The following is a 23,430-nucleotide window of genomic DNA, read 5'->3' as shown; positions in this document are numbered from 1 at the left end:
AGTTTGCTGGTTATGAGTGCGTGGGTGATGGTCTTTCTGCAGTCGGGGGGGATCCACTTGAAGGTTTTGCGGAGGATGCGCCGGCAGTTGAAGCTGGTGGAGGCGACCTAATGACCTAATGAGATAAAAACAAGTATTAGATAACAAATTCATTAATGCAGTCCAATACACCGCACATGTGTCCCCATAAAAACGACATGCTCAAAGCACACAGTGGTGTTAATTAAAAACAATTGTAGGAAAAGTGAGAACTACATGAGTGTCACACACTGTGGTGATATACTGGCTCTTAAATGAGTATGTGGCACACCCACCATGGTAGCTGTGAGAAGTTGGCCTGGTATGTGCTGTCCACTAATTAAAGTGAGCACCTTGCACCAGTCCAAACAACCCTAATGGTGATTTAAGAGGTCAAAGATAGCCTTAGAAAGCTATCCAAGTGGTAGCTGTGGAGAGCAGCCTTCAGGCTTAGTTCTGAAGGAATTTTAAGCAGCTTGTTTTACCAGAATGCAACTTTATAGTATTGGTTAAATGAAAAGAGAACCACACAGAAGTTATACAAATATGTATTTATTATTATAACACACCTTAAATACCTCACAGATAAACACAAAGCACACAATACTGTAGCACAGAAACAATCGTAAGTAGCAATAATACACAGTGGGCTCCAAGGGGAGACCAAACCATATACTACAATAGTACTATAAGAACCACGACTGGAGTCAATACAGTGTCTAGAGGATGTAGAATCACTGGGACCCCCAAGGAACCACCCAAGGTGAGTAAGTAGGGACCCCACGGAGGACGGGTGCAGAGTGAGAACATGATCGCGTGCTACGTACAATTCAATGGGAGTCGCGGTGCAGTTTTACAGTTTAAGGACCCTTCTCAGTGGATTACGAGGAAACCCTTTGGAACATAGAAGGTTGAAGAGCCACCCCACCCGTGTATACCGAAGTACCAGAGTTACCTATCCCAGGGAAGCCGGGTGCATAGGGCTGAAGTGGCATCAGAAACTGTTGTCCTTCTCAATGGGAGTCTTCAAAGAAATGCCACTGCTGGAAAGAAGAAAAGTGTCCTGTGGAACCCACAGGTGAATTCTTGTTGGAAGGAACCGGAAAGCAGAGGGGACAGAGTCTGGGCCACTCAGAAGTGACCAGAGGCTCGGTAGACGAATGCCCACCGATGTCGGATGCTTCAGATGTGAAGATGGAGACCATGACTCTACAGCTACAGGGACCAGGAGATGTCCAGGACGACCAGGAGCCGATACAAGCTGTCCCATGAAGGATGTCAAACGCTGAGGGGTCAGTGTCCGGCAGGAGCACCAACAAGCCTTGGCAGGGGCAACCCACTAAGAAGGTCAAAGAAGGTTATGGTCTGGCCCTGCAAGGGCCAGGGGACCTCACCACAGCAAGGGGAGTCAGGGCAGGCCTGGAGCAACCAGGGGACCCCAAGAAAAGCAGTGTTGACCTTCAAGTGGACCCACAGGCCAAAGGCACAGGAGTCACGAGGGGACCTCTAGCTGTTTCACAAAGTCACAGCTTTCAGGGCACCGAGTGCCAGGAGGCCAAAATCCTTTATACGAAAATGTGTGCAGAGGTTGGGGCTATCGATAGCCCAATGCACTTAGTTGGGGAACGCCAACAAGCATATGCACAAGCAAAAGTACTCTATGCACAGGGGTTTGGGTTATGCGGTCCCCAAAAGAGATACTGACCTCAATCTTGGTGAGAGGGCAGCTCGACCTCAAGGAACATAGGAATCCACCTCCTGTGTTTCTTGAGATTTCGGAGTCCGCAGGAGCTCAGGATCCGTTGCATTACGGTGCCTGCGAATGCAGGAGAGTGACTCCTTCACCCCAAGGGAGATACTTCAGTTGTCCTTGATGCTCCACAGGTCCTGCATGGAGCCTGTATGGTGCACGGCACAGATACCTTTTTGGACAGTGAGGGAGACGAAGTCAAGCCCAGTCAAAAGTCAAAGTCCAGCGAAGTCCAGAGTGTCCAGACGGTCGAAGGTCAGTGGTTTCATGCTCAGAATCTTGTCCATGTCGAATATAGGGACCTACAACCAGGTAAGCCCTTTTATACCCGCGGGAGAGGGTTAGACAGATTCAGGGGACCCTCCCAGGAGAGGGTCAGGACAGTGGAGAGGTTACTCCCATGTCCTTTGTCCAGTTTGCACCAGAGCAGGAGCCCACTGCTCCCCGGACTGGTTTGAAGTGGACTATGCACAGGGACACCAAATGTGCCCCTCGTGCAAACTTTCAGGCACTTTGGAAGTGCACCCACCCAGCCCCAATACACTAAATCATGTCTGGGAGGTGGCCACGCCTCCCTGTGACAGGATGCCTATTGTACTGCCTTCCCATGCTAGAGCTTGGCTCAGCAGCAGGAGGGCAGAAATGTGTCTCTGGTCGGCAGCAACCATTTTGTGCTGTTGGGTTGAGATGGCTGTTACCGGGAAGACCAGGGACCCCAAGAAGCTTGCTTCTGAAGGGTGGAATCATACCTCTCACCCCGCTTACTGGTGTGGAGGTATGATACCAAGGTGTTTGATACCAAACACGACATGGTTTGTTGCAGCCATTTTCGAGATAGCATGTTACAGAAGCATATAATTCACCTCTACCTATGTCTGGCTGCGTCACCGACAACCTGGGAGAATGGTCTCCGAAGGCTGCAGGGGTGCTCTGCTCATGCAGGGGCACCCTTTCACGTAAAACTACGCACCATGCCTTCAAGATTGTCAAGGCCTGCTATAGAGGTAGGGGTGACTTATAGGTTGTAAGTGTAGTGACCTATAGATATAGTCATCCTATATCTAAAGTAAGTGGTGCATGCACCATCTTACACAAGCTGCAATGGCAGGCCTCTCATGGGTGGCATAATACATGCTTCAGCCCATGGGAGGCCTCTGGGGTCCCTATGCCTTGGGTACATGTGTACCGTATATTAGATACTTACAAGGGCACCCCAGTATCCAATCTGGAGTGTACCTAAGTAACATTTTAGGGAGAAAGCAGATAGACTGGTGTCCTGATTAGCAGGATCCAAGTCAGACTAGTCAAAAACAGTGTAACATAAAGCAAAAAGTAGGCGTAACCATAAGAAGCAGCTCCTACTTTCTTACAGTAGCAGAAAATATTAACTCGCCCAACTTGGGTTAGTAATTTACAGCATCGACGCCCGGCAGGACACTTGGAAATCCCTAGTGTCCTGGGTGTAGTCACAAAGGAAGAATATATCGGCACCCCATTCATAAAGATAATTTACATACAAAACGTGGGAGGTGAAGTAAAAGATATAGCAAGCACCTCTTTTGCATGAAGCCAGAAGATCAAGGAAAAGGTTTTCTAGGTTGGTTTATCAGGGCACATCACCAGACAACCACCTGTTGTGTAGATAGATTTGTTTACACTGGTCCTGATGAATCGCTGCTACATACAAGGACTACTAGGCGAGAAATATATTGACCACTTGATAGACCGCAACATCGAGGACCTTTTTTTTGGACGTGAAGATTACTATACAAAAAAGGTAAATAAAAAAATACATACATACATATTCACACACACATATATATATATATATATATATATATATATATATATATATATATATATATATATATATATATCCATATCCATACTAATATAATAAAGAGAGAGCCCAAACCTTTGAGGCGGGTAATCTCAGGAACCACAGCACCAATCACAACACCCAATACAATGTTGGAAAGGGCAGTTGCAGCAGAAGGACATAGGCTATGCAGACGCCCACCAAATACATTCAAAAGGTAAAAGAACCGTGCCAGCAAAGTAGTCCCTTGTGGGAGTGTCTGCGTTGTGCTGTGGGCGTGTGCTGGGGGCGTGACAAACGCTGGGTGCGTGTGGTACGTTCCGCCCTTCATGCCATGTCTCATATCATGTGCTGTGGGCGTGTGCTGGGGGCGCGGGCGTGTGCGGGGCGCGGGATTACGAAAAAAAAAGCGAGCGTTGTGCCCAATATTTCATTGTTTTTTCTTCCCAGGTTCTGTACATTCCAGCTCTGGGTGTCCACCCTGCTCCCTTTAAATACCCCTGCACCCCATAATCATAACCCACCCTTACTCAAAATACCCCAACACCCTTAAACACTAACCCATCTTAACCCTATAAATATACCCTGTACCCCAAAACCCAAACCTATCCATAAACCCTATAAATACACCTGTACCCCAAAACCCAAAACTAGCCCTGAACCCTATAAATACCCCTGTACCTCAAAACCCAAACCTACCCCTGAACCCAAAAAATACCCCTGTACCCCAAAATCCAAACCTAGCCCTGAACCCTAAAAAAACCCTGTACCCCAAAACCCAAACCTACCCCTGAACCCTAAAATACCCCTGTACCCCAAAACCCAAACCTAGCCCTGAACCTTTAAAATACCCCTGTACCCCAAAACCCAAACCTACCCCTGAACCCTAAAAATACCCCTGTACCCCAAAACCCAAACCTAGCCCTGAACCCTAAAAATACCCCTGTACCTCAAAACCGAAACCTAGCCCTGAACCCTTAAAATACCGCTGTACCCCAAAACCTACCCCTGAACCCTAAAAATACCCCTATACCCCAAAACCCAAACCTAGCTCTGAACCCTAAAAAATACCCCTGTACCCCAAAACCCATACTTATCCCTAAACCCTAAAACTACCCCTTTACCCCATAACCCAAAACTATATCTGAACCCTTAAAATACCCAAACAGCCCAAAACATATACCTCAGTACCCCAAAACATATACCCCTTACCTTATCCAAACATTAAAAAAAACATGCTTTTACCATTCATGCATTTACAACGAATTTCGTTGTATATGTATGCGTGGTAAAAGCATATAAAATGTAATGCCATGCGTTATAATGGCATTGTGGAGTCATGGTACTTTCGTAATGAAAGTATGCGGAGTGATGGTATGCGGAAAGAAAGTTGCGGAATAATGGGTGTTTACCCTCCCCGGTAAGTACATTGGTGGCACGGCGGCCCACATCTCCAGCAACATACTCATAGTTTTTCACCACTGATTTGAAAAATGCACAGGTCTCTCTCATTGATGGCCAGCACCGACATACACATTTAGACACATCTCCCGCCACAAGTTCTAGAATTGCGAACTTTAGAGCTGGGGAGCTACGTTCGAATCTCGGCATCAGCTCAACATCCTGTGATTCCAGGCAAATCGCTTTGTCTCCCCGTGCCTACCACAAATGAATGTGTTCTTCTGTAATGTAAATTGTGCTCATGCCATGTTGTCGAGTTCGCGCTATATAATATTGCAAGGAAAAATAAAGTAGGGAAACTCGAGTTCACACACTACTGAACGCGCACTCTTAAGTGCATCAGCAGTGCACTGTGAATCGAAGCATTTCACAGGCCTGTCACAGATAAGAAATGCTATCAAAACGAAATCCTACAAAACAATATACTACTGGCTGGCAGCAATTCATACCCGGACAACGTCGGGATGGGATATGTGCAAATGTGCACTGGAGGTATTACATTTCTGTTTGGCAAACCGAGCATGTGTCAGACCTGTTTATATGGAAGCAGGATTGAAGCAATATATATTACCTACTGGCGGTCGCCAGTAGGTATATATAGTTAGGATTTTTTCTCTATGGGATTTTTGAAAATTCTATGTCTAATAACTTTGGCGTTTGTGGACGGAATTGGCTGAAATTTTCAGGAAAATGGAACATTTTGTTTCTGAGCAGCCCCTGGAAATTTGGGGGGGGGTCGTCAAGGGGGGGCCGAGAAAAAAGGGGGGTCCCAAAACATGTTTTTGCCATGCAATTTTCCATAGGGCGGTTGGCCTCACTTTTAGCTCAAACGGCTGAATGGATTTCCACGAAACTTGGCAAAATTGTAGATATTGTTTGCCCGATGTGCCTTTGCTAGGTCTCAAGATATGTGGTCCTGTGAATTTTGAGTAAATTAGGTTTAAAAAAAGATATATATCTAGAGCCGCGCCCGGTACGCGTACCGGGGAGCGCTCCAGGCGCGCCACGCGACTTGCGCACGGCAAGCTGATTGGTTCTCGGGTGTCTGTAAACATTCGAAACAGTCCGCAGCGGCCGCCATCTTGTGTCTCGGTAGGATTGAGACACAAGAGGTGGCAAGAATCAAAGGGGGGAAATGAGCAAAAGGGGGCAGGGTACACCCCCCTGACCCCCTACTTTTGATGTGGGGGCCTTAAAAGGCTCCCGCGGGTGAAAAAAAAATTTTAAAAAAATTCGATTTTCGCGGGGGGGAGCGCCCGGTACGCGCACCGGGGAGCGTACGGGGGAGCGTACCATGGAGATAAAAAATGACAGACTTTTAAAAAAAAAAAAAAAGCTTTTTTTTATAAATTGGAGGTAGTTCTGAAAAGAACTTTTTTTTTGATTTTGTTGTTTTATATATTTTTTTTGTTTTTGTTGTTTTATATTTTTTTTAGACTTTTTAAAACAATTTTATATTTTTTGGGGATTTTTGTCAAGGGAAAAACAAAAACAAGGATTCCAAAACTGCTCAACAGGAGCAAATAAATTTGAAAATTTAGGGACTGGAAGAGCAGCGGTGTTGCTGTTTCTTTAGGGCAATGAGTTCAACACTCTGCTCCCCATAGCAGAGCAGTTCTTCGCACTCCGTGCACAAAAATTTGATGCCTGCAAACACCGGCTGAATGTTAGGGACCATTCTTCCACGGGTTGGTCCCGAAGGTGTTGCTCCACCAGTGGAGGTGCTGCCGCCATCTGTGGGTACATTCCGTGCCAGCTCTCTGACACTCTCCCTGGCAAAGTTGTTAGGGTGTCTTCTTTTCACATGCCTGATCAAAATAGCATTCCCAAAACTATATTTTTTCAGAGGATTGCCTCTGGATAAACTACTCCCACATATTTTGCAGGTTACTTTGGGAGCGTTGACTTTTTTCTGTCCTTCAGGGATGTCGTAAAATTTCCAGATGAAATGGGTTTTTTTCTTTTGCTGAGGAGGGTCCTCATCTAAAAATCCGTCTGAATCACTGCTGGATGACTCTCTTGCAGCCATTGCTGGAGATCAGAAAAGTAGGAGATAAACAGAGTAGACAGAACAGCTCTTGCTCTCTCCAAGTACAAAGCAATAGTGAGAGAAATGGGTGGGTTTCACACAATTTGGAAAAAAAAAAGTTCTGAACCAATGAAAAGTGTTATTTTAAAGTCACATGGTTTGACGCGCTTACGCTACGCGCCCCGGGGCGCGTATCGTAAGCGCATCGGGGCGCTTACGTTGCTCGATCGTATGCGCTTCCGGGGGTGCTTACGCGGTGCATCATAAGACGCATCTCGCGGCTACGCGATACGTGTCTTATGACGCAAGGCGTGGCGGCTACGCGATACGTCACGATGTTGTTTTCGTTCGCGGCAATAGCGCTTCCGGGACGCGCATTAGTATGCGCCCCGGGGCGCGCCGCAAGATTGCGCTTACCCGTGCGTTCACCTGTCCGCGCCCCGGGAGCGCACCAAAAATAATATTAAAAAAAAATAAAAAAATTATAAAATATAAAATTCGATTTAAAATGTATTATTTTTATAAAGATTTGCTATTAAAAAACCTATGAAATTCACTGAAAAAACCATAGGTTATAGACCATATATAGTTAGGAATTAGCATTTACAAAACCTTGAAAATTCACTGAAAAAACCATAGGTTATAGACCATATATAGTTAGGAATTAGCATTTACAAAACCTTATTTTACTCACACAAAATCATTGACATTCCATATATAGTTAGTTGTACTAACTATATATCGCGCACCCGCAATCCACTGCTGATGATGTCACATATTACATCATTCATGACATGGTCAGTGACATCACTGATGACATCACTGATGACATCTCAAATGGCATCACTGATGACATCACTGATGACATCTCATTTGACATTACTCATGACATCATTCATGTGATGATACGATGAACCTCTTCAGACTCTAATATAACCTTAGATACACTCAGTGTAAACAGACACTCACAGACTGTCACTCATCCATGGAGTTACTCACACACCTAATCAGTCTTGCAAAGAATCAATCACACCTCCATTTCCTCAACTATATAGTTAAACACACCTTACTTATTGAAACATATAATAACACATATTTACTCTGTTATACAATCCCTGATACAAGTTCACAATAATCCATACAGCCACTCACACATTCACTGGCTCTTATGCACAGTTATTTATATATGTCAACTACCACATGTACTGTGTTTTACATATGTACTTTGACATGTAGCACTGAGATATCCATTCACTCACCAATACACTCATGCACACAGTAAACCGCCCATACAGCTGTTTCCACATGCACTTTTGAACCCATACATCTAGTGAATCAACTGCTCACACATCTATGCACAGAGTCATACACCTCCCAGACACCCACACACACACTCAGTCTCCCATACAAATACTTGGCCAACTAATCAATAACCCATATAGTTAGTCATATAGCTAATGATCAACACATGCATCAGATTACAAAACAGACACAATGGTGCACAATTTAAAACAGTTTAGTCACTAACCCATGCACTCAGTGAGACACATTTAATCACTCACTTATACAGTCAGTCATGCACCTACTAAATACATCATCCAGACACTTATACATCCACTCATTCTTCAATATATAAGACATATTTTAACTTTACAGAAACATACAGTCACTGGATGTTGTCATCAGTGATGTCATCAGTGATGTCATTTGAGATGTCATCAGTGATGTCATCAGTGATGTCACTGACCATGTCATGAATGATGTAATATGTGACATCATCAGCAGTGGATTGCGGGTGCGCGATATATAGTTAGTACAACTAACTATATATGGAATGTCAATGGTTTTGTGTGAGTAAAATAAGGTTTTGTAAATGCTAATTCCTAACTATATATGGTCTATAACCTATGGTTTTTTCAGTGAATTTTCAAGGTTTTGTAAATGCTAATTCCTAACTATATATGGTCTATAACCTATGGTTTTTTCAGTGAATATATATATATATATATATATAATATTTACTAAGAGCACGGTCAAAAATAGTTTTTGCATTATTATTTTGTCCTCAATTTCTCACTGAAAGCAAACCTCCCTTTCCACAGCTGTTAAGAGTGAAAGAGATTATTTCTGAAAAGAGTTGAAAATAATCATCAATAAGAATTAGAAACAAACATTTCGAGCATGTGCTTACCAGGATCAAACAAGATTTTATTCTGAGCACATGTCCAATCCAAAAGCACTCTATCCCATGCATAGGATTCTGAATCGCAGGAGTCCTAGTTATCTTTCCCCCCTGATTCAATCCTATAGTCTCTCCGGTCATTTTAGATCCAGTGAAGCTCTAGCGGAGATTCCTAGGGTGCCAGAATTCGTCTGGCGGGCAGTTCCTTAAGTCTACGGGAAGAATGAAGGTCCACACGTGGTAAGATTCAAGAACATTTATTCAGTTCTATTTAACATAGGTGCTCCCAGCTTGACAGGATCGTGAGACTCGCTAACATTCTATCGCTGCCTTAAGGTGACAGCACGGGCGATACCAAGGGGGGAAAGAGGCGAGGGGGAAACGGAAGGGGATGGAAGGGACCAAGAGGAAAGTTACAACACATCATCCTCCCTAGGGAAACCACGGTAGGTTGGGGAAGAGAGGAGGGGGAAGAGAGAGAGAGAGAGAGAGATGGTGGGAGGAAGGAAAACAGGAGAACTAAGGTGGGGGTGGTAACAACATATGCGCAAAGGAACGCAACAGTGGGTCTTGCATAAAAGGCCCTAACCCAGGGACAGCACCTGGGTTGACCTGATGGGAGAGGCCCAAAACCAGGACCTAAGGTGGCGAGGGATCCCATAATTCCTCTTGTACAGTCAATGCCAGGACAGTTTAGAGTGCCAATGTAACAAAAGTCCTTCCATGGGAAACGAAGGATGAATAGTACTACGTATATCAAATGTGACCTGGGATTATTTGGCTACCAGAGTCAATGCATAATGCGGCCATGTCTTTACGGATAAATGGTTGCATTCTACATAGTCATAATCTGCGTTTAGTCCAAACACAGACGTATAGTTGTCACCCATTCTCAATTCAAAAGTAGGGTTGCCTTGAACAGTGTTCATTTGTTCCATGTGGGCCCATCCCCAGGTCTGTCCATTCCCCCCCAACGAGGAAGAATGAATTTAACAACAGAAACAGGTGAGCCTACCGATAACCTGAACTTGAGCTCACGCGCAAATCCTAAAAGCAAAAGAAAATGCCCCCTAAGTATACTTCATGGTGTGGGCATAGAAGGGGAGAGATGCCAACTTCTTCTCTTCCCCTAATTCCTCAGGGTGCCACTAGCCACAGCGATCCCCTTGACTATTGTGCTCTAGTCCACAATTACTTGTACCACTTCTCCACCCAAGTGTGTGACCACATCCTTATAATTCTTTTTCTTGGGAAATTTCCTGGACCATGTAACGCTGCGTCTACGCCTACTCATATAACCGGTTTCCTTCCCATCATCATGATCAGCGTTGGGTCTAACGTCAGTTCTCTTGTTGTACTCTGAACCAGAGCCACTTGTAAATCCTTCGGTACGTGCCTCATCAAGGACCGGTCTTTCTTCAGATTCCTTCAAACACGATTTACTGGAGAATGTGACTGAGTCTTCTGTGTCTCTGAACACATATTCTCTCCAGCCTACTGTACGCATCCTGTTCCCTCCTAACAGAACTTTGGGGTGCGGATATCGTACGTTATTGTGTGCCTCCTCACTTTCCATCTCAGACACTTCGCTATATAACCAGTCCAAATACTCTCCTTGCTTGTTACACTTTGATTCAATCAGACTCTAACCATCAACTCCTCCTAGGTCAATGTCCTCAGAACATTTCTCCCTTGTCAAAGGTTTGGACTCGGCCAGTGCAGGAGAGCGCCACGCTTTCTCTTCTTTGTGGCGGGTGGACTTACCAAGGTCCTCCTCTGCCCTCGTGAATAGTGTTACCGCACAAGTTCCCTTATAAACAAGTTCTTTTTTTTCCTTCCTACATCATCCTCACTGATCTTTTCACCGAAACTTTTCCTTATATTTCCTTCCCCATCTTTTCTCCAAGATGTATTTTGATTTCTTTTGAATTTGTCAACTGCTGCTTCATTCCTCCAAACAGCCCTTGTCCCTCCAACACCGTCCATGGATACTGGTGTTCTCACCATCAACATCTCCAACTTGGTAATTTGTCTACTTTTGATTATGGGCAGCCTACCCACAGGTTCTGAGCTTTTGGGAATTAGCGTTATTCTTAATTTCAATTGTTCATCCCATCCTAGTACGGAGAACTCTTCTTCCGATATATACACATTACTCCATGTACTTCTCTCCCTGTAAATCAACTTCATCTCTCTCCTTCCAATCAAGATAATGCTTTCACCAGTGTATGTTTCCAGGGACGTGTCAGCTTCTTCCAATCCATTCCCTAGTGTTATAGCCAATTGACTCTTCCATATTCTTTTGCTTATTACTGTACAATATGACCCGGAGTCACCATTAATGTCAATATCTACTCCACCTATATTGATGGTATACTCATGTTTAGTTTCACACTTGTTCACTACTATTTTGATATCTCCCTCTTCTCTGTATATTTTGTTCCTTTGTGCATCTCCCTTCATTACTTGCTTATAATGTTCATCCAAAACATGCATGACATTCTCAAATGCATTCCTGTCTGTTCCCTTATAGATTTTCTTTTCTATGTCATAGTACTCTTTCCGTCCACCGGCTCCTAAACTGTGTAACAGTATTCCTACCTTTTCCTCCGGTTTTAAAGGTTCTTCCTCCTCATCAAAAATGGAAATAAAATTGTAAAAATATTCCTTCCACTCTTCCCATTCAGCAATATTAGCCTCACCTCCTTTCATAAATGGCTCAGGTGGCGGTAATTTAAACATCATGTATTTATCCATATTCATATCGCAATAAACCAAAACTCGTACTATTATATTTTCTTCTATGTTTCAACAGTACAGTAATATCTTCCTGTTTTTATATATGATCAGCACGAAGAATACAGTCTCCGTACTCTTACTATTGAATTTCCATATGACAAGCTACAGATGATTAGCTTAGTTCAGTTGTTCCTTCTCACACTATTAAGCACAGTTCATGTTCTTCTCCCATAGCTCATTTAGTTAATTTTCCTCAAAATTTAACTTAGAAGTGGGTGTTCAGGCTTTTAACTAAACTTGGGTGTATTCTCCTTAAAATTTCCTTCTATATGGCATTTTTTTTTTTTGTGTATCAAGTAAACTTTTCCCAAAATTTTTTTTTATTTTCTGAAGTGCTGCTCATAAGTTCCACCCTAGGAAGTACTAATCTTATCCACTCTTGTTTTCGCTCACCACGCTTTTATTAGATAATCCTTTGCTGTACCACTCGATTAAATTTTTGTCAGGAATTGTCGAGAGAAGGTGCAAATGCGGCAATCAACAGTAAGGTGGCGCCACTACGTGAAGTGCGTCTCTCTCCCTTTCGTGCCAAAAGCTGAGGAAAGAGCAACGCTCGTTGAGCGCCGCCAGGAACTGTTAACCGTGTTCACCTCAAGTTCCTGAAACTACTGTTTCAAGGTAAGATGATTATTTCTTTTAAATCATTCAGAAAAAGTGTTACAAGAACAGTCGACATTCGCTGATGCTGATTTACTCTTATTGTGTGGTTGAGTTTCTCTGCTTCGCGCTGAGGAGAGTCACCTTCTTACAATCAGTCTGTTAACACATCTGAGGGATTCCACCGCTCAACATGCGCCACACATTCCCTTAAAACACGGCTAAATTGTAATGCGCTGCTCTATTAAAAAAGAGTCACATAAGTCCAAGCATCGACGCTGTGGAGAATTTCACTTTACTCGCTAAAGTACCTTAAATCAGCACAAACGAGGTAACGCTGTTCCAAATATTCGTCAAAATCTCCACATTCTATCTCGCCGATACCTTTTCCTTGCTCAAGTCTTTTAAATTGCTCAATCTTATTTTCCCTCTTCACTTTAAAATTTACATAAATATTAATGATCAGTGCCACTTTTTATTCCTCCACTTGCCATTCATTTCAAAATAAGTCTTTATCCCTCCTTACCAGAGTATTTTCATGTGGTTTCCTTGTCAAAATGGCCACACAGCGGCAGAGCGTTATCCCGTCTGCTATTGGGTTTGCGCTGTAGATATGTAGAGAATCTCACCTCACACGCTTTAACGTTAAAACGTTTTCCTTGGCTGCACACTGGAGATCTGAGGAGAATTTCACTTCAAACGCCATTTGCGCTGATTCACAACAAATTCAAATGCGGTTACAGAGAACACTTCGTCCCCTTTTTCGCTCACTTCTCCTCGAATTAGTCACCAAGGCTCTTCACGTAAGTCTAGCACAGAATCCAGTATTAGGCTACAAAGGTTCCTTATCATAACCTCAGCTTTTCTCACAATGAATCTAAGTCCACTTTTATTCACAGGTCACGCTCCTTATGCAACCCATGCAAGGCTCCATTTATCAACTTCAAAACGCGGTGTCAGAGATTTAAATTCGTTCCCTGCTCCGCTAAATCTCCTCACACAGCTTAAACTGCACTTATTCCAGTTTTCATCAACTTGGGTCTTACTTCTCTTTAATATTTCAGTTTCACAAGAACGCCCAAGGTAAGTCATCACTTCATTTCCTCTTATTTTCCTTTTCCTCGTCCAAGCTCATATCATTCCAGGGGGGAAACACCACACTGACCCTGGCTCAGCTCCGTCACCTCCGTCGCCAAAAGTGTAGTAATGAAGGTCCACACGTGGTAAGATTCAAGAACATTTATTCAGTTCTATTTAACATAGGTGCTCCCAGCTTGACAGGATCGTGAGACTCGCTAACATTCTATCGCTGCCTTAAGGTGACAGCACGGGCGATACTAAGGGGGGAAAGAGGCGAGGGGGAAACGGAAGGGGATGGAAGGGACCAAGAGGAAAGTTACAACACATGCCATTGCACCTGAGACTTGAACATTCAGAGGCAAGGTTCCGGAAAGATCTTAAGACCTGGCTCTTTATGTAGAGACAGTAGATCTAGTGGGCCATATCTGTTTTCTATCTTGACTGGGATTGGTACTATTGCTCAGGGCAGGAACACTCCACGGAGTAACCAGGCGCACCACAAATCTCTTTCATTTATTCATGCATTCATTGGGAGTAGGTATCTCACTACGTTGTACAAGGTGTTGAGACTACTATAAGTATTCAGATTTGACATCTGTGGTATTTCCAGTCTTGGCAGATTATGCTGACCCTACAAGCTAAAATGCTTAATTTACCCCCACATTTCTCCATGGTCACTCCTCAAATGTGGGCCACTTTTTTGGGGTGCCCGGGCCTATTTTTTGTCCCAATATGAACCTGCCTTACTCTGCTCGGTTCAAGTAACGTGGCTACAGTAACTTTGGTGCCTCCTCAAGCTGCCCGTTGTGATATCTTGGGAACCTCGCCTTTCCTGCTGGATGTGGTGGTGTTTACAACTGAACTAGTCAACTAGAATCATCCGTGGACACACACTGCAGGGAAGAAGGTGAGCCACGGGCAGCACTTGGCAGGGTCAGGAATAGATTCTGTCTTCAATCTGAGAGTGCTATTTTGGAGATTCCTGTGCATTTTAATGTGAATCATTACTTTCATAAAAAGTGCTACTGCAGTTCTATGGATCTGCCCACTTAAAGCGAAAACACCCAAATGCAAATTGAGAGACTTGAGTTCTCCTTACAATTAGAGCATAATAAGCATTGCACAACCCATTCGATTAGAGTTGTGAAAACCATGATCCTCAAAATCCAGTAATGGGAATACAGATGAACGAGAATGACAAAAATGTGTGTCTGATTATTTTGGCCATAGTCTCCACCTTGCTCTATATGTGCTCAAATGGCAAGCAGAGGCCACAACAAATATGTTTATGATGGGTTTTAGTTTGGCAACTATGTCTTAGCCTGTTGAATATTAACGAAAATGCAAATGTTTGTTTTCTTTTGTTTAGCATTCTCTGTATTTTACTGTTGTGTTTATAATGTCACTTCGTTTAACTAATAAACTATATATTTAGGTGAGCTTGACAAAAACCTGATACTCTGGGACAAGAGATAAAACAAAAAGAGCATTGAAAGTGGGCTTTTACATCTTTAATAACAGTATCTATAATGTACAGTGTTTAGAAGCTGCAGATCACTGTATGATCTCAAAATTAGATTGAGTAGCCTACGTGTATTTGAACCAACTTGCCCCAACTTTCCCTGTTTAGGGCGGAAGCTTCCGGCCACGTCCACAAAATTTGAAGTTTCTCAATATTTTTACTTTGTCTATCCTAAAACATTTATTTCTCTGATGCAAGTCAATGGGCAAATGCAGCATCCTCTTTCTACTGGCAGGCCTCCCTGGGGGCCACAAATTCTGGCCTGTGCGAACCATTTGATTTCCCCTGTCTCTTTTGCCTATTCATACTTCTACCCCCCTCTCCCCCATACATTTGCCTTCTTCCATTTCACCTACCGCAGAAGAAAACGTGATACAGAAAAAGCACCAGTTTCACAGCAATTGCGACTAAATACCATTATTAGGCTGGAGGATTTGGGTCAAAGAGGATATGGAAGAGGGGCTAAGAAAAGGGTAGGGGTGGTGAGGAAGGGGACGAGTGCAAACCTGTTTCCCTCTGCAAAAAATATCACAATTTGAGGCGTTCTAAGTTGTTATTGTATGTTTTATTTACAGTAATACTTGGATATTTTAAACTATAATAGAACACATTGGACTTTTATCCTGAAGACAATGTGCACTACCTAATGGCCTGCCAATTTTCTCTCCTAAAATTATTTAAGTCAGGTCTCAAAGCTCAGATAATGTACTCGATTTTTCATCAATGTGACGTAAGTTTGATTACCACTCAGCATGTAATTCACGTTTGTCCAAAGCTAGACTAAACGGTTTAACCAGGAATTACAGCAATACCCTAATTTACCTCTAGCTTTTTCCCAGATAAATGTTTTGATAATGCCTTTAGTTGATCTATTGAGCCTGTTACTAGCAGATAGCTACCGACCCAAATCAAATACAGATTGCTCTTAAAGATACAACTATAAGCGAATGTGGACGGGGGAATCGAAAAAGGAAGGCTATAGAAAACGTAGGACATTGTGTCGAATAATAGTTTACCAGGAAAGGCAGTATGGACTCAGAACAGGTTACCATCAATTTAGCTCCGATCAGAGAGAATAGGCACACCAGCACAGCACACTAATGCAACATTTATATTTCTAAATTTGTATATGCTTTGCTGTTTTTGTTTATGGTAAAAAAATATACATTTTTAGGTCGAGCCTAAGCCATCCCGGAGGGATGGTGGGCGAGATTATAGTAAGGCTTTCCAAAAGTCTCCCCAAACTGCGGATCGGGTACAGTTCCTGTGAGCCAGGCGCGTGCACATCGCCACCCACATCGCACACCATCCATTTGTCTGAGCCTCGGCATCAGACTTCAAAGGAAGCCGCTCCCCCCATCAGACTTCAAAGGAAGCCACTCGCCGCCCCCCCTACCCCCCCACGCCACGCAATGCCGAGAGCTTGTTCGGTTTCTGCCCTCTGTTCCACATTGACCACCCTCTGCCTTCATTTCCTCCTTTCTCATTGCTCGATTCTGCTTCATGCCACAGGAATATGTGCCGCACTGCCTCTCTTTTTTATTAAAGTATTTGTCCTTTCAATAAATTTTGCATTTGTTTTGCCCCTCTGTGCCCTAGCATCTGAACCCGCACGTGTTCTCCACAGAAAGCAGCCTGGGTCTCCTGCCAAGTGTGGCAAAACGTTAACTTTCCGCAGCTTGTTACACTTGGGGATTGCTTTAAATATGTATTTGTCGTCAGTTTGGGATCAATAACGTAATATGCGTGTTCAGGCTCCCAGGGCTCTGCCATGGCATTTCTTCATTTAAAATAAGGAATCTGTATACGAATTGCTAAATTTGGCCTGTGGTAGTTTTTTTTTGTAAACCTAATGAATTCCTGACTGATGGGTTCGGAATAGAGTGCTAATCAATGTGCATTTTTCTAACCTAAAGAAGGCAGCCCTCCCTGCTACTTCAGCTCAGGCCTGCTCACAGCATACCCACGGCAGCGACCACACGGCTGCGGGCATATCAGTGGACACTGCCTTCCCTTGCAAGAGACATACTCCTCCGGAGAAGAGCTGCTACGTCACCACGCGAATGTGTTGTCCTCCCGCGAAAGTGCTGTCACACTACGCAACTGCCGAACTCATGTAAAAGATGCCCTTGGCGCAAAGACTGCTCCCCTGCTCTTAAGCCCCTGAAACAGTATTTCTTCTTCTCGCAAGAGAGCGGGGAAAGGAAGTACAGTCTAGTAGCAGCCCCCCTCCAGGCAGCACGCTGTCCTTTTCTCATAACTGCTGGCACTATATAAGTAAATCCCTTTGACTCAGGTGCTTTCCCCACACACACAACCCCACACACACAACTCCACACACACACACACAAGCCCACACAGATACACCCACACCCCACACACACACACACACACCCCACACACACACACCCCACACACACACACACCCCACACACACAGCCCCCCACACACCCCCACACTCCCACAACCCCCCCCACACAGCCACCCACACGCACACCACACACACCCCCACACACACAATCCCACACACACAACCCCCCCACACACACACAACCCCACACACACAAAAACCCCCCACACACAACCCCACACACACACACACACAACCCCACACGCACACAACCCCACACACACAACCCCACACACACAACCCTTCCACACACAACCCCTACACAAACCCCCCCACACACAACCCCCCCCACACACACAACCCCCCCCACACACACAACCCCCCACACACACAACCCCACACACATACAACCACACACAACCACACACACACAAGCACACACACAACCACACACAACCACACACACACAACCCCCCCACACACACAACCCCCACACACACAACCCCCACACACACAACCCCCCACACACACAACCCGCACACAACCCACACACAATGCCACACACAACCCCACACACACAACCCCACACACACAACCCTACACACACAACCCCCCACACACACAACCCACACACACACACAACCCCCACACAAAAACACACACCCCACACACACACAAACCCCCACACACACACCCACACACACAACCCCCTACACACACAACCCCCCCACACACACAACCCCACACACACACACACAATCCCACACACACACAACCCCTCCACACACACAGCCATCTATCTATCTATGGCACTCACTCTATCTATGGCCCTCACTCTATCTATCTCCCTCACTTTCTGTCTATCTACCGCCCTCACTCTATCTATCTATTGCCCTCACTCTATCTATCTATCGCCCTCACTCTATCTATCTATCGCCCTCATCTATCACCCTCACTCTATCTATCGCCCTCACTCTATCCATCTATCGCCCTCACTCTATCCATCTATCGCCCTCACTCTATCCATCTATCGCCCTCACTCTATCCATCTATCGCCCTCACTCTATCTATCACCCTCACTCTATCACCCTCACTCTATCACCCTCACTCTATCTATCTATCGCACTTACTCACTCTAGATATCGCCATCACTATATCTATCAATCGATCGCCCTCACTCTATCTATCTGTCTATCTAACTATCGCCCTCACTCTATCTATTTATCTATCGCCCTCACTCTATCTATCACCCCCCTCTATCTATCGCCCTCACTCTATCGCCCTCACTCTATCTATCTATTGCATCACCACAGCATCACTCAGCACCACCACAGAATCACTCCGGGGTACCACAACATCTCTCAGGGGCACCAATGCATCACTATGCGCAACCACGGCATCAATGAACGCCACAGCATCACTCGTCGCCCCCACAACATCACTCAGCGCCACCACAGCATCAATCTGTGCAACCATTCAACAACACCTGGTTCAAATATGTTCTCTCAATGTTTCAAGCTTTATTACAAATGTCACAAAAAGACGTTAATATTTCACTTCTGTTCTTGGATTTTCGTCACAATAAAATACACTGAACATAATCTTCACAAAAGTTATTTACAAAAGTTAAAGCTATTGCCATTATAAATTACAATAACTTTTATTTAAGTATTATTTAAAAAAATTAAAAGCCATTGTTATTTGTAATATCAATACATCTAAGTCACGTAAATACAACACATATTGCATTACAAATGCTATAGGTGTCACATTTGCAAAAGTTAAAACTATTGGTATTGTAAATGACAAAGCTATTAATTTCGCTATTTTCAAAACCAACACATAAATAAAATATTTGTCATTTACAATACCAATAGCTCAAACTTTCCTAATGCGAGACCTATTGCATTGCAAATGCTTGTTGCTATTTAATTACCGTTTGCTGAATGCGACTTTATGAATTTATTAAAAACACAATTCTAGCTATGATGATTTAGGTCACGCCCCTAATTGTGTTTGCCACGCCCCCATGTCAGGGTTGCCACGCCTTTTTAGAGACCCTCCAGTTTTTTCATCCCACTTAAAGCCCTGCCCAGAGTGTGCTGCTTTAATTTATGAAATGTGGTTTGCATCATGTACTTGAGCATCCCTTCCACTGTTGTGTTCTGAGCGTCTTGTGTTTTCTGTGTGTTTTTTTCCAGATAACGCGAAAGTTTGGGATCCCAGGTTTAAAGCAAGCGATGGAGTGGTTTGGCTACTACGGAGGTCCCTGCCGCCCCCCTTTGCTGCCGTTGACAGAGAGTCAAGTGAAGGAACTTCACAGAGATTTTACAGCTAACGGCTGGCTCTGAGCGCTGTGGTGGAAATGCTTAGCTACTCCAACTCTTTCACTGCATGACCTTTTGCCTTCAGGAGGATTGGTCAAATAATTGTTCATGTTCTCTTATTTGCTTTTTCCAACAACTGAGTGTACTGCCGATGCTGCTAATTGGTCAGTGCACTATGCTGGTGGTCGTCTTCACAAAATTAATCATTTTTGCTTGCCTCCTTTTAGTTCTGATCCGAGGTTGATTGCGCTGCCTTTGAAAGGTACTCGTTACCTCATGTAAAACCATGCATACAAGTAGTTGTGAGTACCCAGTCCTGCCACCAGTGTACTTTGTTGAGCTGATTTAGACAGTAGAAAAATTGGCAATTGCCCACTGCCTCCACCTTTCGAGCCTCCCTGGTAAAGGGATCAGAATAGCTTGAGGTCCTGCCGTACCAGTGTGTATTAAAACAGATTCTTATATAATTTGATAGCTGAGCATGTTTTACAGAAGCTTACTGTGCATGCCTGATCAGGCAGTTAGTGGCAATTAAAAAAGAATCTTTCTGTCTCATGTCTTGATCCTTACATAACCTCACCTCGTCTATGTCACTTTCTCTCTTTAGTGCTCTCTCTTGCTGTCTCTACATCACAAGGCACCTCACTTTCTCCCTCTGAAGACTCCCCACCTCACCTCTACCAATACACATCTTTTTACTACTCCTTTCTTGTGAACTCACATTCACAAAGATTCTCTGTGCCTTCATCTACATTTGTCTCTCTACCCCCTCTCTCAGCCAGCCGCCATGCTCCAATTATCTCTTTCCATATCTCAATAGGTTTCCTCTGTCTCCCTCATCCCTCTGTATGCCTCAGCATTGTGTCTCACCATTCTACCTCACATTTCTCACACCACTTAATCGCATTGTACCCCACTCTCTCATACAACCTAACCTCAGTTTACCTCACCATGCTTTTACTACGTCATTACCATCTCTCCTTTTTCTACCTTTGTTCTTTCTACTCCACACATTTCACTCACTACTGCCCTTGCTCTGCATCTATAACATACTTTCTCTCTCTCATGTCTCTCTGCACCTTCTCCTCACCTCTTTGCCATTTCTCTTTATACTTTTTTCCACCTCATCCTTGTCACTGGCTTTCTACCAGGCCCCAGTAGTGGCTGGTGTCAGGGAAAAGTGTTTGTGTGTGTGTGTGGAGAGTGGGACAATAGCAAAACAAAACAAAAAATAACTTGCCCGCTGCATCGCCGCTGTTCTGGCTGCACTGCAGCACAGGATTTCAGACTCCCCTCTGGCCGATCCATGCACTGCTCTCATGTGCTGGCAGCATGAGAGAAGCACCAGAATTGGCCTGACCGGGCTGAATTTGCACTCCCACAAGGAGTAGGAGCCTGTTTCTCCTGCCTCCAACCCGGCTCATGGTTCGATCCTCGGTGCCGGTGGCAGCTCAGCATCATGTGACTCTGGGCAATAGCTCTCTTAATCGCCCAGAATGGCTTTCGTCCTAAACATAGTACGGAGTCAGCTTTGCTAGCTGTCACAGAAGAACTTAGAGCCTCTATGGATGAGGGCAACTTGACCGCACTCATTCTGCTTGACCTCAGCACAGCCTTCGATACAGTCTCACACAGTATTTTGCTCCATCGGCTGCATGAGATTGGTATCGGAGACAGTGCCCTCAACAGGCTACCCTCCTTTGTGAGTGACGGGTCATTTCAGGTCATTGCCCCTCCATTTCATTCTGTAACGCACGTTGTGCGCTATGGAGTCCCACAGGGGTCGACTCTGAGCCCTACATTATTTAACATTTATGTTTGTCTGCTGGCCTTGTTGGCCAACACCCGTAACATACAGATGGTATCTTATGCGGATGATACGCAACTAATGTTTGCTTGTATCAAAGACCCCAGTGAAGACATTATTAAATTTCAGGAGGATCTGGCAGCCATAGCTGGGTGGATGGAGGGAAATTGTCTCCAATTAAACTCATCCAAAACAGAGATTTTATTTCTTGGCAAAGATTCACATCAGTGCGGCAATAACTGGTGACCGCAAAAATTGGGAAATCCCCCAACGCCCAAAACGACGGTAAAAAAATCATGGTGTAAGGATGGATTCTGCACTCTCGTCTGAGGAACATGCTAAGTCTGTGGCAGGGACCTGCTTCAGTATTCTGCGCGGACTCGAACCCATTTTGGGTTTGTTTGATCCTCGAACGTGCCACCTTGTTGTTCAAGCCACCATCATGTCTAGGTTAGATTATTGCAACAGCCTCCTGTTAGGGGCTAATAAATCTGTGATAAATAGTCTTCAACGTACTATGAATGCGGCAGCTCGCACTCTATTTGCTCTGCCCAAGTACAGTTCAATTTCAGGGATACTGCATCAACTCCACTGGCTTCCCGTGGAGCAGAGAATTAGGTTCAAAGCGCTTTGTGTTAAGCATAAAGTTATGACGGGTTCCTGCCCTGCGATCCTCAATGACTTGGGCGACCACTATGTTCCATCTCATGCTCTGCCGACCTTAATTTGATGCATGTGCCTCGCTTCCGTAAAGCCAGAACTGGAGGCCGTTCTTTTAGAGTATTGGCTCCTCCTTTATGGAACTCATTGCCTCTTGCTATTAGGAGGATTTCTGATCATTTGATGTTTAGAAAGGCAGTAAAGACATGACTGTTCCAGTAATTTTTCATCTCGCTTTTTTCCTTTCCTGCTCTCCAGCGCTGGGACGTCTCTTTGCTGGGCCAGCCATGCACTTTACAAGCTGCATAACATAACATAACATAAGTTCAAGCTAAAAAAAAAAATATATCAGTTTGGCGATCCTAAGATGGCCAGCCAAATCCACATGCACACTTGCAGCAGTGCCCACCACTCCTCCCCCATGACTGTCATTGCTGTGGCCCACCTCAAAGACTCGGCCCTGTGGACAAAAAAAATTATAATAAACTTGTTTTATTATCATTTTATTTTTCATGTTTTGCATCTGCTGGCACGGGGTGACACTCCTCAGCCATAACAGAAGAACAGGAGCTGCCAGGCCTGCTCTTCCTTCCACCATGTAGGCCATGCCTTTCTCTACCTCACTTCAGTCTCCCCATCTCACCTCTTTTCTCTGTTCATATCTCTTTTTATCCTTCTATCCCTGCATTTCTCTTTACCTCCATTCTCGCTTTACCTAATCTGTCTTTCTACACCTCTACTCATTCTTCCTCTCTCTATCTTACTGCTTTCTACCTTCTATGTCCTTACATTTCTCACTACACCGCTTTCCCTAACTTACCCTTCTTTCAAATGTTCCCCTCTCTCTAATCTGTGTGCCCCACTTCTCTCCTTACATTCCCTGCTCACACTCCTTAGCTCGCTGTACCTCACTCCAAAACGTAACCTGATTCTTTCGATCTTTCTTTCTGATTTACCTTTCTATCACAACGTTATGTCTCTCCCTATCTCCCCTCTCCCTCTCTACTGTCCTCCTATCTATCTCCACTT

The 23,430-nt window shown here is 44.3% G+C and overlaps 1 protein-coding gene across 1 annotated transcript in view; it reads left to right on the top strand.

Moving 5' to 3' along the window:
• Positions 1-22,745, top strand: part of HOGA1 (4-hydroxy-2-oxoglutarate aldolase 1) — a 141,094-nt gene extending 118,349 nt beyond the window's left edge. Inside the window, exon 7 of the mRNA XM_078643575.1 lies at positions 19,809-22,745. Coding sequence (XP_078499701.1) covers positions 19,809-19,958 — 150 coding nt within the window. The 3' untranslated portion in view covers positions 19,959-22,745. The remainder of the gene's footprint in view (positions 1-19,808) is intronic.
• The last annotated feature ends 685 nt before the right edge of the window (positions 22,746-23,430 follow it).

This window comes from Lissotriton helveticus, chromosome 5_1 (genome assembly GCF_964261635.1).
Source record: "Lissotriton helveticus chromosome 5_1, aLisHel1.1, whole genome shotgun sequence".
Classification (NCBI taxonomy): Eukaryota; Metazoa; Chordata; class Amphibia; order Caudata; family Salamandridae; genus Lissotriton; species Lissotriton helveticus.
This window is presented reverse-complemented; position numbering and strand designations above follow the sequence as displayed.